This window comes from Nanorana parkeri, unplaced genomic scaffold, assembly GCF_000935625.1.
Source record: "Nanorana parkeri isolate BGI_ZX_2015 unplaced genomic scaffold, ASM93562v1 scaffold155, whole genome shotgun sequence".
Classification (NCBI taxonomy): Eukaryota; Metazoa; Chordata; class Amphibia; order Anura; family Dicroglossidae; genus Nanorana; species Nanorana parkeri.
Genome location: NW_017306423.1, coordinates 1,765,684 through 1,779,062, shown reverse-complemented (window position 1 = coordinate 1,779,062; position 13,379 = coordinate 1,765,684). Strand labels below are relative to the sequence as shown.

Below are 13,379 nucleotides of genomic sequence, written 5' to 3'. Positions count from 1 at the left end.
GCCAGTGCCGGGCACTGAGCAGTGGCCCGGCGCTAGGATGGGGGGGTTGGGGTTGGCAGAGGACAGCAGCAGCCAGCAGGTACAGACTTACAGCCAGTGTTGCTTAACTGGCGCTGTTTGGGGGTGGCAGGGGGAGTTCAGAGGGCAGGAGGAGACATTAGGTGGGGACTTTTAAAATGTTGATTCGGTGGATGCAGTGTCATTCCAGAACTGTCAGTGTTACCTGTGTGTTGTCACCCCAGCAGAGTCAGTGTCACCTGTGCGATGTCACCACAACAGAGTCAGTGTCACATGTGCGTTGTCACCCAGCAGAATCAGTGTCACCCCAGCGGTGTCGTTGTTACCTGTGCGTTGTCACCTCAGCAGAGTCAGTGTTACCTGTGCGTTGTCACCCCAACAGTGTCATTGTTGCCTGTGTAGTGTGACCCCAGCAGAGTAAGTGTTACCTGTGCGTTGTCATCCCAGTGGAGTCAGTGTTACTTGTGCCTTGGAATACACATTTAAATTCCATATATTAAGTTGTAATAGTATTAAAATAAAAGTGGGTGCACTATGTACCCGGAGGGACAGCCAGTGGGCGGACTTGATGGGACAGCCAGTGGACAGGCCTGTGCAGTGTTGGTAAGGGGGCAGGGGGCCCAGGCCTAAAGCTGTGTAAGGGGCCCCAAACTTTCTGGTGGCTGCCCTGCGCACAATACAGAATTCTGTTATGCATCTATGCTTTTTTAAGCTAGCATTGCCAAACCCAATCCAAGCGTTTGCCAATGGTAGGGGCTAAATTTACTACAAGACAGTATTCTGCATGGATTAGCAGGGTGGGCAAACACAAAGTTATATTATGTGTTGTGGTGTTGTAGGTCTGGTTTTTTTTCCATTACAGTGTGTTGGCATCTGAAACACCTCACATTGCCATGCGTATGGTAGCACACCACGATCAAAATGCAATGTGTAATCACTTTTTAGTAATATTTGTTTATAAATATTATAAATAACATATGCTTATTGAACAGTTTGATGAAAAATACACTTATTTATTATTTTGGTTTACATTTTCTACTGGATATGTTATAAATTTACAGGCATCATGAGATCCACTCGGTATCAGCTCAGTGTCAAGATGAAGTTGCATAAAGGCTATAGGGTGGGGTTACTTCTAATGATATTCATCCAGTTCCTGCCTTGGAAGGGTAAGTCTGACTGCCAATAGCAAGGGCAAATTATATCAGAACAAAAAGACTCAGAAGTTAATTCTTAAAAATGTATTCAAGTCCCCTAACTATGAACAAAAATGTATCTTATTTGTGTACCACTGGGCTGTAAAACCTCAAATCATCTCTGAATTGGTGGTGACACTGTCCTTCCTTCTGGAGGGGGGCTACTTTTGTTCCCCATGGTCCATGTGTGTGTTGTAAAGTAGTCACCACTCTAAACTCACTCCCATGAAGGACTACAATCTCATATTTAGTTTACTAATTGTACTGAGATTGTAGTCCTTCAGAGGAGCGAGCTTGGAGTGTTGGCTACTTTAGAACGCACACAGGGACCATGGGGAATAAAAGTAGCCACCCTACAGAAGGAAGCACAGTGTCAGCACCAATTTAGAGATGATTTGAGAATCTACAGCTGAGTGATCCACAAATAAGATACTATTTTGTTAATAGTTAGAGGACTGGAATGCATATTTAAGATTTAACTCCTTTGTTAGAGACACTTTAAGTTGGTCTTACACTACAACTGACCGCTATGGCTTACCTTTAAAGAGAACTGGTCTTAACTATAAAGAATGTAACAAAAAATGCAAACTAGAAATACGGGCAGCTAAAACTGAGTGCGATAAGCATATCGCCGCAGATAGTAAAAAGAACCCCAAAAAATTCTACCAATATATTAACAGTAAAAAGGTGAGAAAGGAGCAGATAGGCCCAATAAAGGATGAAAGCGGGAAGCTAGTCACAAACGACAAGGAGAGGGCCGAGGCGCTGAACGCTTTTTTCTCCTTTACAATAAATTCTTGATGGACTAATGTCTTTATTCAACCTCAAATACTATGTAACTATGTAACTATGGTCATGTTATTTAGCAACTACTCAAGAAACTGAGAGTCAAATTGAACTTTAAATTCACGGTGCAGCAAAACAAGAACTGTGCAAATTCTTACAGCTTGTTTTGTTTAGAAAGCAGCCACCGCCTGAGTAGAAAGGCTTGTCCCCCACCTCCATGCTGCAGAGATGAACCATTACTAGGGATGCACCGATACCAAGTACCATACTCGGTACAAGTACAAGTATAGATAATTTTCCAGCTCCAAGACTAGACTAGAGAAAACATTTGTAAGGAGCGCACGGAGCTCCTGGGATTTGTACATCTCTTTTTTAATGTATGATTTTGTTTTTATAAATATATATAAGGGATGCACCGATACAATTTTTGCAAGTACAAGTACTGATACTTGTCCGAGTACTCACAGATACACGTACTGATACATTTTTGTTTATTGTCATGTGACAGTTTTTCTAGAACAATATCAACTAATGATTTCAGGACAGTGGTGGAGTGCCAGAGCCAGGCCCCAGCAGCAACTTCTGCAACCCAGGTAGTTCTCATGAAAATGCCAAGTATCGGCACTGGTATCTGAACAGGTATCAGAACTGGTATCTGGACAGGTATCGGTGCATCCCTAAAAACATTACTCTCTGTGTGGAAGCAGTACTCTCTTTGCAGAGGTCCAACACACCCCCTGCTGAGACAAAGCAAGAGTGCTCCAATCAGCAACATTTATACCTCTGGGCCGTTCTTTGTGTAGATGAAAAAAAATTGTTTTCTGAGAATCTCTTTAAAACACCGGATATTAGGGTTACTGCCTTTGGGTGAAACATGATGAATCAATATTTGTAGTACATATCAACATATCACCATATTTCTGTTTAGTAATTGATAAGAAACTGTGGAACCCATTTTTTTGAAAATTGGACCATTTTCCCAACAATGGAAGTTGACATGGTTTAAATGGGTAGCTTTATTTAAAAAAAAAAGTTCCTCTTTATTTTTCCTCCTCTGTATTTCCCTCTATATGTGTCACAGTTCACAGGTTGGTCAATAAATATTTACACAATGGTTATCTTTACAGGAATGAAGTGTCAGACGTTCGCTGACAATACTATACAAGTACGTCGATCTGTAGTGGTGCAGGAAGGTCTATGTGTCACCATACCTTGTACCTTCACTGCTAACTTCAAGAGTAAGTTTACAAATGCCACGGGACTTTGGATCACCAATAAAACTTTTTTGTGGCCTCTAGCAACCCATCCTATCCTGGAAGAAAAGGAAACTTCTTTTTCACAGGAAACTCAAATAATGGCAACTGCACCCTGACCATAACGAGTGCCAAGAAAGAAGATTCCGGGAAATATTTTTTTAGATTTAAAGAGACTCAATCAAGCCAGGTGGACTATGTAAACTCTTCTGTATCAGTACAGGTGACAGGTATGTCTAATGAATACTCATATCCATTATAATGGACTCACAGTATTTCACAACATATTGACAATTGTTTGGTGGTTTTCTGTTCTTTATTGCTCCATTTATTGTGGATTGTATTGTTATATGTAAAGAAAGACATAAAATAACAAGAAAATATAAAAAAAAAGAAAAAAAACACAAATTTGTTCTTGTTTACAACTTTTTGTAAGGTGCTATTTTTGCACCTTTTCTTTTCTTAATGGAAAAAAAAACACACAAAAAACCCTCAGAATTATTTAAAGGAAAAAAAATATGTCCTTTAAGGCATGCTTCCACCCTCTTAAAGCAGCCCACCTGTAGAATTACTTACCTTTGTCCTCGATCCAACGTTCCTCACTGTGCAGCCCTGGCAGAAACCATACATCCCTGCTCCAGAAAGTTTGCTCACTGAGTCCTCTTCATTCTGCACATGCACACAGTGGCCCTATTTACTTCCAATGAAAAGAGCTGTACTCATGGCTTCCTCCAGTCATCCTGCGTAGTATGGCTCTCTCCATAGCAATGAACAGGAGTGGGGGTAGTGTGCAAGTGCAGACTTAAGAGGACCTGATTGCGATTATTTGTGAAGAAAGACTCTGCGGCTCTGGGCAGGGCTGTACAGTGAAGTTAACAGGAACTGTGACAGAGATAAGTACTGGATCAAGCAGGCTGGGGGTATGACTTGTCCTTTAAAGCACATTGCAGATTTAAAAGTAAAACCTAAATTTCCCCTTCCCCATTGACGTCATTGCATTTTGACAAAATGGGAAATTTCATCAACATTTTGTAAATTTGACCAAAATCTTGTCAAAGCAAAATTTGTCAATTTTGAGCATCCCTAATGATTCCACAGCTCATCCATTTTAATTATTTTAAATGTACTAAGTTGTTACCTGCTTCCTTAAATCAGGCCTGCAGTAAGTGTGCCGGGTTTATAAGCTGAATGCGGCATTGCCACACTACAGGTTGCAATCAGATCTGTAACCTGCTCTTTCATTTTATAAGAGAGGTTCGGTGGCGTACCCCAGGGTTCGGTCCTGGGTCCCATGCTTTTTAACCTGTTTATTAATGATATCGGGGAGGGAGTGAGAAGTCATATCTCAGTGTTTGCTGATGATACGAAAATTGGGAGGGTAGTAGACACAGATTTAGACATTATAACATTACAGGAGGACCTGAAGAAAATCGAGGAGTGGGCAACTGTATGGCAGATAAAGTTCAATGTTGATAAATGTACGGTAATGCACCTTGGAGTTAAAAATAAGCAAATTGATTATACACTTATGGGTGTGCCACTAGGGATGCCGGAAACGGAGAAGGATTTGGGGGTCATTATAGACCGCAGATTGAATAACAGCTCGCAGTGTCAGACTGCTGTAAACAAAGCAAGCAGAGTCCTGTCTTGCATTAAGAAGGGAATGTATTGCAGGGACAAGTCTATAATTTTGCCACTTTATAGATCACTGGTTCGGCCACATCTGGAGTATGCGGAGTATCTGGAGTATGCGGTTGTTAAAATTAAATATGTTCTCGTTGGAGGTTAGGGGATTAAGGAGGGACATGATTTTCATGTATAAACTATTCAAGGGTGACAGCAACCTTAGTAACAAACTGTTTACGGTCAGCTCCTTAACAAAGACCAGAGGGCACAACCAAAAATTGGTGGAAAAAAAATTTCACCACACAGGGCGCAGGGGGTTCTTCACAGTTAGAGCGGTTAAGGTCGGAAACTCGCTGCCACAGGAAGTGATTTCAGCTAAGAGTGTAGAGTTCCTGGGAGACCATAATATACAGGGGTACAGGTATTGCTAAGAGAAAATCACACATGGACACATATACACGCACACACCAGCTCATAAAAATGCACACACGTAATAGGTTGGACTTGATGGACTTATGTCTTTATTCAACCTCAAATACTATGTAACTATGTATCTATGTAACTATGAATATGTGGACTACATAGTAGTTGAAACAATGGAAGTGAAGTTGGGCAGTTGCTCTGAGTCTGCAGAATTACAGGGTCTGTCATCTTCTTTATCCTGTACAGATGTAGAGCACAGCAGGTGTATTAGGCTAAAGTCCCTACCACAGCCAAACAGCTATTTTACAAAACTGCTTTTGGTAGAGAACACAGTCAGTGATAAGAAAATCAGTTTGAAGTATTGCTGATAATCTGTTTGCAGATTTATACTAATTGCAACAGCACCATAACTAACATAATTGTCTAACACTACATCCCAGATTTTTTAACAGAAGGCATACGGTTTGATAACATAGTAGCCATTATGTCGGTATTTTTAAGGTGTAACAAGTACCATATACAAGGATCTATTAAAAAAATAAAATTGTTATTATTAAAAATGTAAAAAGTCAGTCATAAGATTAATATGTAGACAAATAACCCAGCTGAGTATACTTCTACCCACGTCAGATCTTCTTTGTAGCTATGCAGAGTTTCGAAGTCCAACATATATATTACAGGCCGTCCAATCCTTTAAGTATAGGTGTCCAAGATGAGAGCTAGACGTGGTACTGTATCACAGCCAAAAACAATTAGTAGTGGTAGTAATGCATTTTGCAGAATAAAATCTGCTTCATCAGACTTTACTGTATTTGGTGATACATATTTGCATCCAAGGGCAAGCCATCCTCCATCTGCACCCTCCGTCTACCGCCAGACAGCAAAGATTGTCTGACCCGGGGACAATAGGGGAATCCAGAAGTCCCAGAGAAAGATATGGCATCCACGTAGGCTAACCATAATCCCAACATAACGGCTACTGTGTAGTCAAACGGTATGCCATGTGTGCAGATTTGTTCAGTCTGAATAGAACCAGTTAATGAATCACAATGGCTTGGATTAAACTGAGAAAGCTCTGCATGCAAATATTTAAAGGAGGGGAGGAATCGGCAATTCTCCTGATTCCACCATTCCTAAACACAGGGAGAAAATAAAAACAGACATTACCTCTTGTGGGAAATAACCCTCGGACTATAGTCCTGCAAGACTTATAGGCTAGCTGCTGTGCCTCTATTTGCTTTACCCAAATGTGCTGATGATGTTCTATTTTTTAATGTTCTGTATCCAACTACTCCAACAGACCTCAAGGAGAAGCCTAAGATCAGTGTGCCAAAAGAACTGATTGCAGGGCAGAATGCAAACTTGCAATGTGTACCACCTGGAAATTGCGCGAAAAACCTACTCGTGTACAATGGAAAAAGAGTAACGTAGGTGGGACATGGATGAAGTCATCAAATTTGACATTTACTCCGACTCTTAATGACCATCAGGCATCTGTTACCTGTGAGGTGACCCTCTCAACTGGGAAGACAATTACTGCACAGCATACCCTCAACATTGAATGTATGTATCTACTTACATATCCTTCATATGTACACATTATACTTCAAGCTTTACAGCTTTTCTGGCATGCAATGTATTATTGTTTACTTTCCATTTTGGCACTTGAAGCTTAAGATAAGTATGGACATTTTCTTATGTTAAATAAGACAATACAGTATGTACAACAAACAAACCCATAGACTGTAATCATTGCTTGGCATTCCATGGTCTAACTGTCCTACAGTATGAAATATTAACACTGGACAAACTTTTATTTTTTATTTTTGGGAAGTGACAAGAAAGGGTAGAAGCTCTATTTGGCGTTTATTGTGGTGTATTCATTGGGGAGATTGTTCTTTTACTTCCTGTACTAAAACGGGCAGTAAGTAAATTTCAGCATGGGCACAGACAGTTTTAAATGTTTTTTTTAGAAAGTAGAATAGAGAAGGATACATTACCACTATTAGGTTTCATTACTGTCTTTGTCTCTAATGGGGAGAGTCTAAATTTGGTTTGTGTGACCACCAAAAGCGGAATTCAAGGTCATAGCCTCCAAACAGGAACCCAGATGTAAATAAAAACCCAAGAAATTTTAAAAGTCCTTTTTAACTCTGACCAAAACTAAACAATATTTGTGAACGGAATCCCACTGGCTCTAAATAGTTACTGTATAGCATTGAATTTCCTTTTTGGTATACAATCAGTTTCTTCTTAAAGAGGAACTATAATGGGTCTGGGGCAATTTGTCTATTTAGCTTGACATTTTTACATTTTTGAATTGATTTAGTTTTTTTACTATTTATATAAAACCTTTATTTTACAAATAAACATGTAATACAGGGCTCACCGATGACATTAATGTCACAGAGCACCGTGAAAAGAGAGCATGGTACAAGCTGTCTGCTTTCAGGTGCTCTCTCTCTGATTCGAATACAATGGTATATAACAGGCACAACATACAACGACCATTCATCTTAGGCTGGACAATTCTTTAAATTTGTAAACTTTGTAATTCGAGTTCAACCTCATGTATTATATCAAGCTGATGGTATATATTATAACTTCCCTACCATATTATTGTATTATAGATCCCCCTGCAAACATAAAGATCACCCTTTCTTCATCTACAGGTATGTTATATATATTTTTTGGTCTTTTTAAAATCTACAAAACACCCAACGTAACATTTCAAAATTAGGAAAAAATATTTTTTTATTTTGATCTATAGCCAAATAAAATATTTGTTGAAGATTCTAATAATTTTCTAACACCAGGTTAAGGCCCCTTTCACACGGGCTGATCAGGAGGGGATCCATAGACAGATCCCCTCCCAATCGGAGCAGTATGGATCCGATCTCACGGTTGTGATATTGTGTCCGTCCAACTGAAATGACCAGACCCCATGTCAGTCTATAGGGAATCGGATATAAGTGGACATCAGATTACCCCAGATCCGCACAATCAGGTCCTTTGAAACATAACAGTCTTCCATTTCTTTTTCCGGACGTAGCCGGATTTGCATGTAACCAAGTATAAATGGACATCTGTCCGTTTTTCACACTGCAGCCCATAGACTAGCATTGGGCATCCAATTGGGTCTGCCTGAAAAGCTGACAGGCATACCCGATCTGACTGCCCATGTGAAAGACCCCTTAATAATGTGTTTGCATGTTCTACCTCAGCTTTATTCTCACTGCTCCTACAATGCTTTTTAATACACACACATTTTATTTTTTAGGAAGAAGCGTTGACATTAATGACTATATAGTTATTAACAAGAAGGAGGTTTTGACTCTAAACTGCTCAGCGGAAGCCAATCCACCAGCAAGTGTGATCTGGAGGAAAAGAAACCATACAAAGCAAGATAACAGTATCGCTAGCGGGAAGTTTTGGTCTGCTGCCAACATAACAGAGGCTGATATTTACAGATGTTGTGCATCAAATAAATATGGAATCAATGAAACCTTTCTGGAAATCGAAATTATAACTGAAAAAGGTACTGGGTTTTAAACTGGGGCTGCCATTGCTGGGCTTCTTTTGAAAATGCTAGGTTCCTGGTTGTGTCAGACTTAAAGGAGAACTATGAGGTGAGTGATTTACACTTATCCTCATAGAGCCGACGTGTTACAAACTATCACAGGTCGGCTCTATTGATCGGGATCGACAGTATTGTCGGGATCCGTATTGACTGCGGCGCCCTCAATAGCCTGCTATATACTGAGCTTGGGTCACGGGAGCAGGTTAGTATATGTCCCTGAAGAGAACTATGGGATAAAAAGGTTACCCCATAGTTATCTTTTACATACTTATGAGTTTCAGACCTGAAATGAGCGTGCTGTAAATGAGCCTGACTACTAACTTTAAAATAATATAATGTCCCCGGTGTAGAGACATCAAACTGCTCCAGAGTTCTTGAGCCAACATGTACTTTTGCTTTTTGAGGTGAATGGATTATTTAACACAGATTTCATCCATATTTGGTCTGATTTGGTTAGTGAATATTCAGTTTGTTTTTTTTTTATTTCATCAGTGTCCCCCTGTATGTGTGAACCAGCAAAACAGATCTTTAGTTATTTGTATCCCTTAGCAGTTTATTTTGCCAATTTTGGAAACTTTGGGAAGCTCATTCCCACCCAGTTTACTTGAACGTAGCTAGAATTGTGAGCTCCATGTCCTTAGTAAGTTCGGTGAACAACAGGAACTCTTTGTTTTAAATATGGGAATCATGTTAAAATTTTGGGTTAGGACTCTCACACTGTCATTTATAACTACATCACTTAGAAATTTGGAAGGATTGTGCCTCTTTTATTAAAACTGTGATAGACAGACAGACAGATAGATAGATAGATAGATAGATAGATAGCTGATAGATAGATAGATAGATAGATAGATAGATAGATAGATAGATAGATAGATTAAAAAAACTCAGATTATTTTTTTTCTTGTATTAAAAGAATTATACAATTTTTAATTATTTGACCTGGTGAACCTGATAACTCTAGTGGATCTTGCTGACATCAGGATTGGGCAGTTGATCAACACAGAAAAATGTCAATAATTTGCAAGCTTACCTTGAATAGATTTACTTTGGACCATAAAATGTAGAAGACATACACCAATTTTTAAATTAAAAAAAATAAAACATTTAAAGAGTAGTCCTGAATGACATTCCTTTTTGTGCTTTTTGTAAACTTTTATTATTTTTGTTTTATATTTTACTTCCTTTATACTAGATCTTCAGCAGAGACCAGAAGTCAGAATTGCCACAGACGACGGTATCAAAACTTTTGTTTAATTATAATGTATTATTATTATACAGGATTTATATAGCGCCAACAGTTTGCGCAGCGCTTTACAATATAAAGAAGACATTACAATCACAATACAATTCAAGACAAGATGGTAAGGAGGGCCCTGCCCCTGAGGGCTTACAATCTAAAGGGAGGGGCCAGTGATACATGAGGAGGTAGCTGTGTGGGGATGAATTGTTTGAGAATGTGATAGTTCAGTAGTTAGGTTGAGGTGGGATAAACTTCCCTGAAGAGATAGGTCTTTAGGGATCGTTTGTATGTAGAGTTAAACAGAATGATCCTGATTTACTATAGGAGTAGAGAATCTTCACTTTCTGAAAGTTCCGTTGAAAGTGAACATGTTGTAGTCCTTTATAGCAGTGCTCCCCAACCTTTTTATCGCCGCGTCTGAGACTGTGCGGCCCGGTACCGGTCCGCGGACCGGGGGTTGGGGAACACTGCTTTATAGTATATATGCTATAACTGTTTTTTTTTTTTTTAACACAAACATTCTAAAATTGCAAGATAAAAACTGTGCATGTATACTTCCAGATCTTTGTTCTGTGCTCACTTTGCATTGTCGTTGTCCCGGGAAGACGGCTCCATGCTCCCTCGTCGCAAGTGACGAGGGAGCATGGAGCTGGCTTACCGGCCAATCAGGAAGCAGGGCAGCGTGTAAGCAGGGAAGCAGGGCAGCGTGCCAGGCTTCCTGATACCGGAAGTATCGGGCTAGGCATTGGAGCATTTGGGCGAGTACAAGTACTTGCCAAAATACATCAGCATCCCTAATTACAAGCACCCAAGGAGTGCGGCAAGGAACAAGGAGTGCGGCAAGGAACAAGGAGTGCGGCAAGGTCTTATGCAAATATAGACGCATAATGATCTACCAAGAGAGTGATGGGGAAGTCATATGATCTCTATGCCATGCAGCTTGCAGTGCTGAAGCAAATAGAGAATCACAGATCCTGCACTGTGCCTCTGCAGCAGCTGGGAAACCGTCTGAAAAAGATATATTTTACAAGTGCGCATTAACACACTATTTAATTGTAATTAATGTAATTTATTTATTTAATTTGCAACAATCAAGTATTTGCATACAAATATTAAATTTAGTTCTGCTTTAAAAAACAATTTTCCGTTCTGCTGAAACAGTTTACTGTTGGTTATGTATTTAGATGAAGCACTGAGATCTTGATGAATGCTTAATTAAGTTTTACTTGCTTAGCTGGACATTACATGCATGTATAGGATTTACAGCATAAACAGGAAACATATATACCATAGACAAAAACATTCATATAGAAAACTAGCATAGTCCAGACTTGCACTTCAGTGCCATCTGGTGCTCAAAAGACAATATTACATCAGCATAAGTTGTATTTCCAACATTTACAAGTACAGGCAGTCCCCGAGTTACGAACAAGATAGGGACTGAAGGTTTGATCTTAAGTTGAATTTGTATGTAAGTTGGAACAGGTACATTTTTTAAGTGTACCTCCACCCAAAAAAATGTTTGTTTTTTTGTTTTGAATAGCATAGGGAAGGGTTAACCCCTGTAAAGTTTGTTTTGCTGTGTGTGCCCCTGTTCAGAATATTTCACCTCACTTTCTGTCCCTGTGACAATTGGATTTTGAAAATTTTGGGTTTAGCTTCAGTGGAGACACATTTTTCCCATGATAACTCTTACAGGAGCGAATTTCCCTTCCTAGGGGTAGATTTCCTCTCACTTCCTGTTGTCTCAAGGACAGGAAGTGAGACTAAATCTTTCTAATGAGGATACAGACAGCAGTAAAAACCTCACAGTGACCCGCAAGAAGAGGTGGGCACCCCTCGTCTGCACGTCTAACTAGAGCCAACTTCCTGTAATGTACGTACAGCACTACAGCACTACAGAACCAGACCCAAAAAGGCGGGCACTCCTCGTCGGCAAGAGCACGATAGCATTACAACTACCCCTGCTGCAGAGTAACAGCCTCCGTTTGTAAGTAGGAGTCGGATGTATGTAACTCGTGGACTGCTTGTACAGGGCAGTATTGTATTAACCTTGCTATTGGCTGGTTTTATTATATGCTCAGAATTACTTTTAGATTCAAATAATTACAATAGCTTCCTCAAATATGTTATTATGTCACCAAAGGGATTCATCGATATGCTTACAATATATGTAATTGTTTTCCTTTCTTACTGCAGGAAGTTCACTAAAAGGTTCCTTAATTCTACACAGAGGGGAATTGTTCACTTTGATATGTATTGTGAATAGCTACAGCCCACCCACTGCCATGTGGTTAAGAGAAGATGCTGTTTTGGAACATTCACATAGCAAAAGACTATTCTTAAACGTGACAAGCCCTGGCACTTACAGGTGCATAGCATGGAACCAGTTTGAAGCAATGTCTAGAAGTATTAGGATATTTCCAGCAGGTAACGACTTCTCTAATAATGATGTTTAGTATAACACAGGAATGACAGATGTGAAGGTTGACCATTCGCTAAGTGACCAATACACAGCTATGTTCTGCCTTGCCAGTTTGCAACTAATGATGTAATTTTCCATTTATGATATTATAAAATTACATCAAACTAAAATTGGTCAATTCATTGGATCCTTAAAGTGTAATTAAACCCTTGCATGTTTTTGCTGCTAGCAAGCAGTAGATATATGCAAAACGATAAAAACCCTATTAACCCTTTTTGAAAGGGTTAATAGTGACCTGTGTCTCCGCCGCACACTCCCATCCGAACATCGGAAGAGTCTCTGGTGGCCGCAAGGATCTCGGGGCGGGCGGATGCGCAGTTCAGATGTTCGGCCAGGAGACCAGGAGCGACATAAGGTAAGTATATGGAGCAGTCTGCACCGGCACAGACACTGTGGACCAGCAGGGAAGAGGAGGACGGAGGAGCCATCGATGGATCTGAGACCCGCATCAGCACTGTAGGGACAGCTAAAATCTACAGGAAAGAGGAAGATCGGATTAAGAGACATCATTTAAGGTAAGTCCCTACATTAGCAGTTGGGGGGGGGGAGGGGGGACGACTTTAGCCGTTAATGTCACTTTAATTTTTTAAGGATTAAACAGTTCTTGCCCACATTCTGTATAGCACAGTGTTCTGAACTTTAGGAAAATTATTTTGTGTCTATTTTGGAACTCGAAACCCATGGTAGTGCATACTCCTGGTTTCAAGGCAGCTCTGGTTCAATAATGATCGATAACCACCCTAATTGGTTGCTGATCTTGCATATGTAA

The 13,379-nt window shown here is 39.9% G+C and overlaps 2 protein-coding genes across 2 annotated transcripts in view; both read left to right on the top strand.

Moving 5' to 3' along the window:
• Window positions 1–1,131, top strand: part of LOC108785328 (sialic acid-binding Ig-like lectin 12) — a 27,674-nt gene extending 26,543 nt beyond the window's left edge. Inside the window, exon 8 of the mRNA XM_018554375.1 lies at window positions 1,080–1,131. Within this exon, the coding sequence (XP_018409877.1) occupies window positions 1,080–1,131 (52 nt within the window). The remainder of the gene's footprint in view (window positions 1–1,079) is intronic.
• Window positions 1,132–3,392: 2,261 nt separating this feature from the next.
• On the top strand, window positions 3,393–10,139 carry LOC108785327 (sialic acid-binding Ig-like lectin 6). The gene is made up of 5 exons (XM_018554374.1): window positions 3,393–3,483; window positions 6,603–6,865; window positions 7,933–7,974; window positions 8,583–8,840; window positions 10,078–10,139. The coding sequence occupies exons 2-5, from the start codon at window positions 6,670–6,672 to the stop codon at window positions 10,137–10,139; spliced, it is 558 nt and encodes a 185-aa protein (XP_018409876.1). The 5' UTR covers window positions 3,393–3,483; window positions 6,603–6,669.
• The last annotated feature ends 3,240 nt before the right edge of the window (window positions 10,140–13,379 follow it).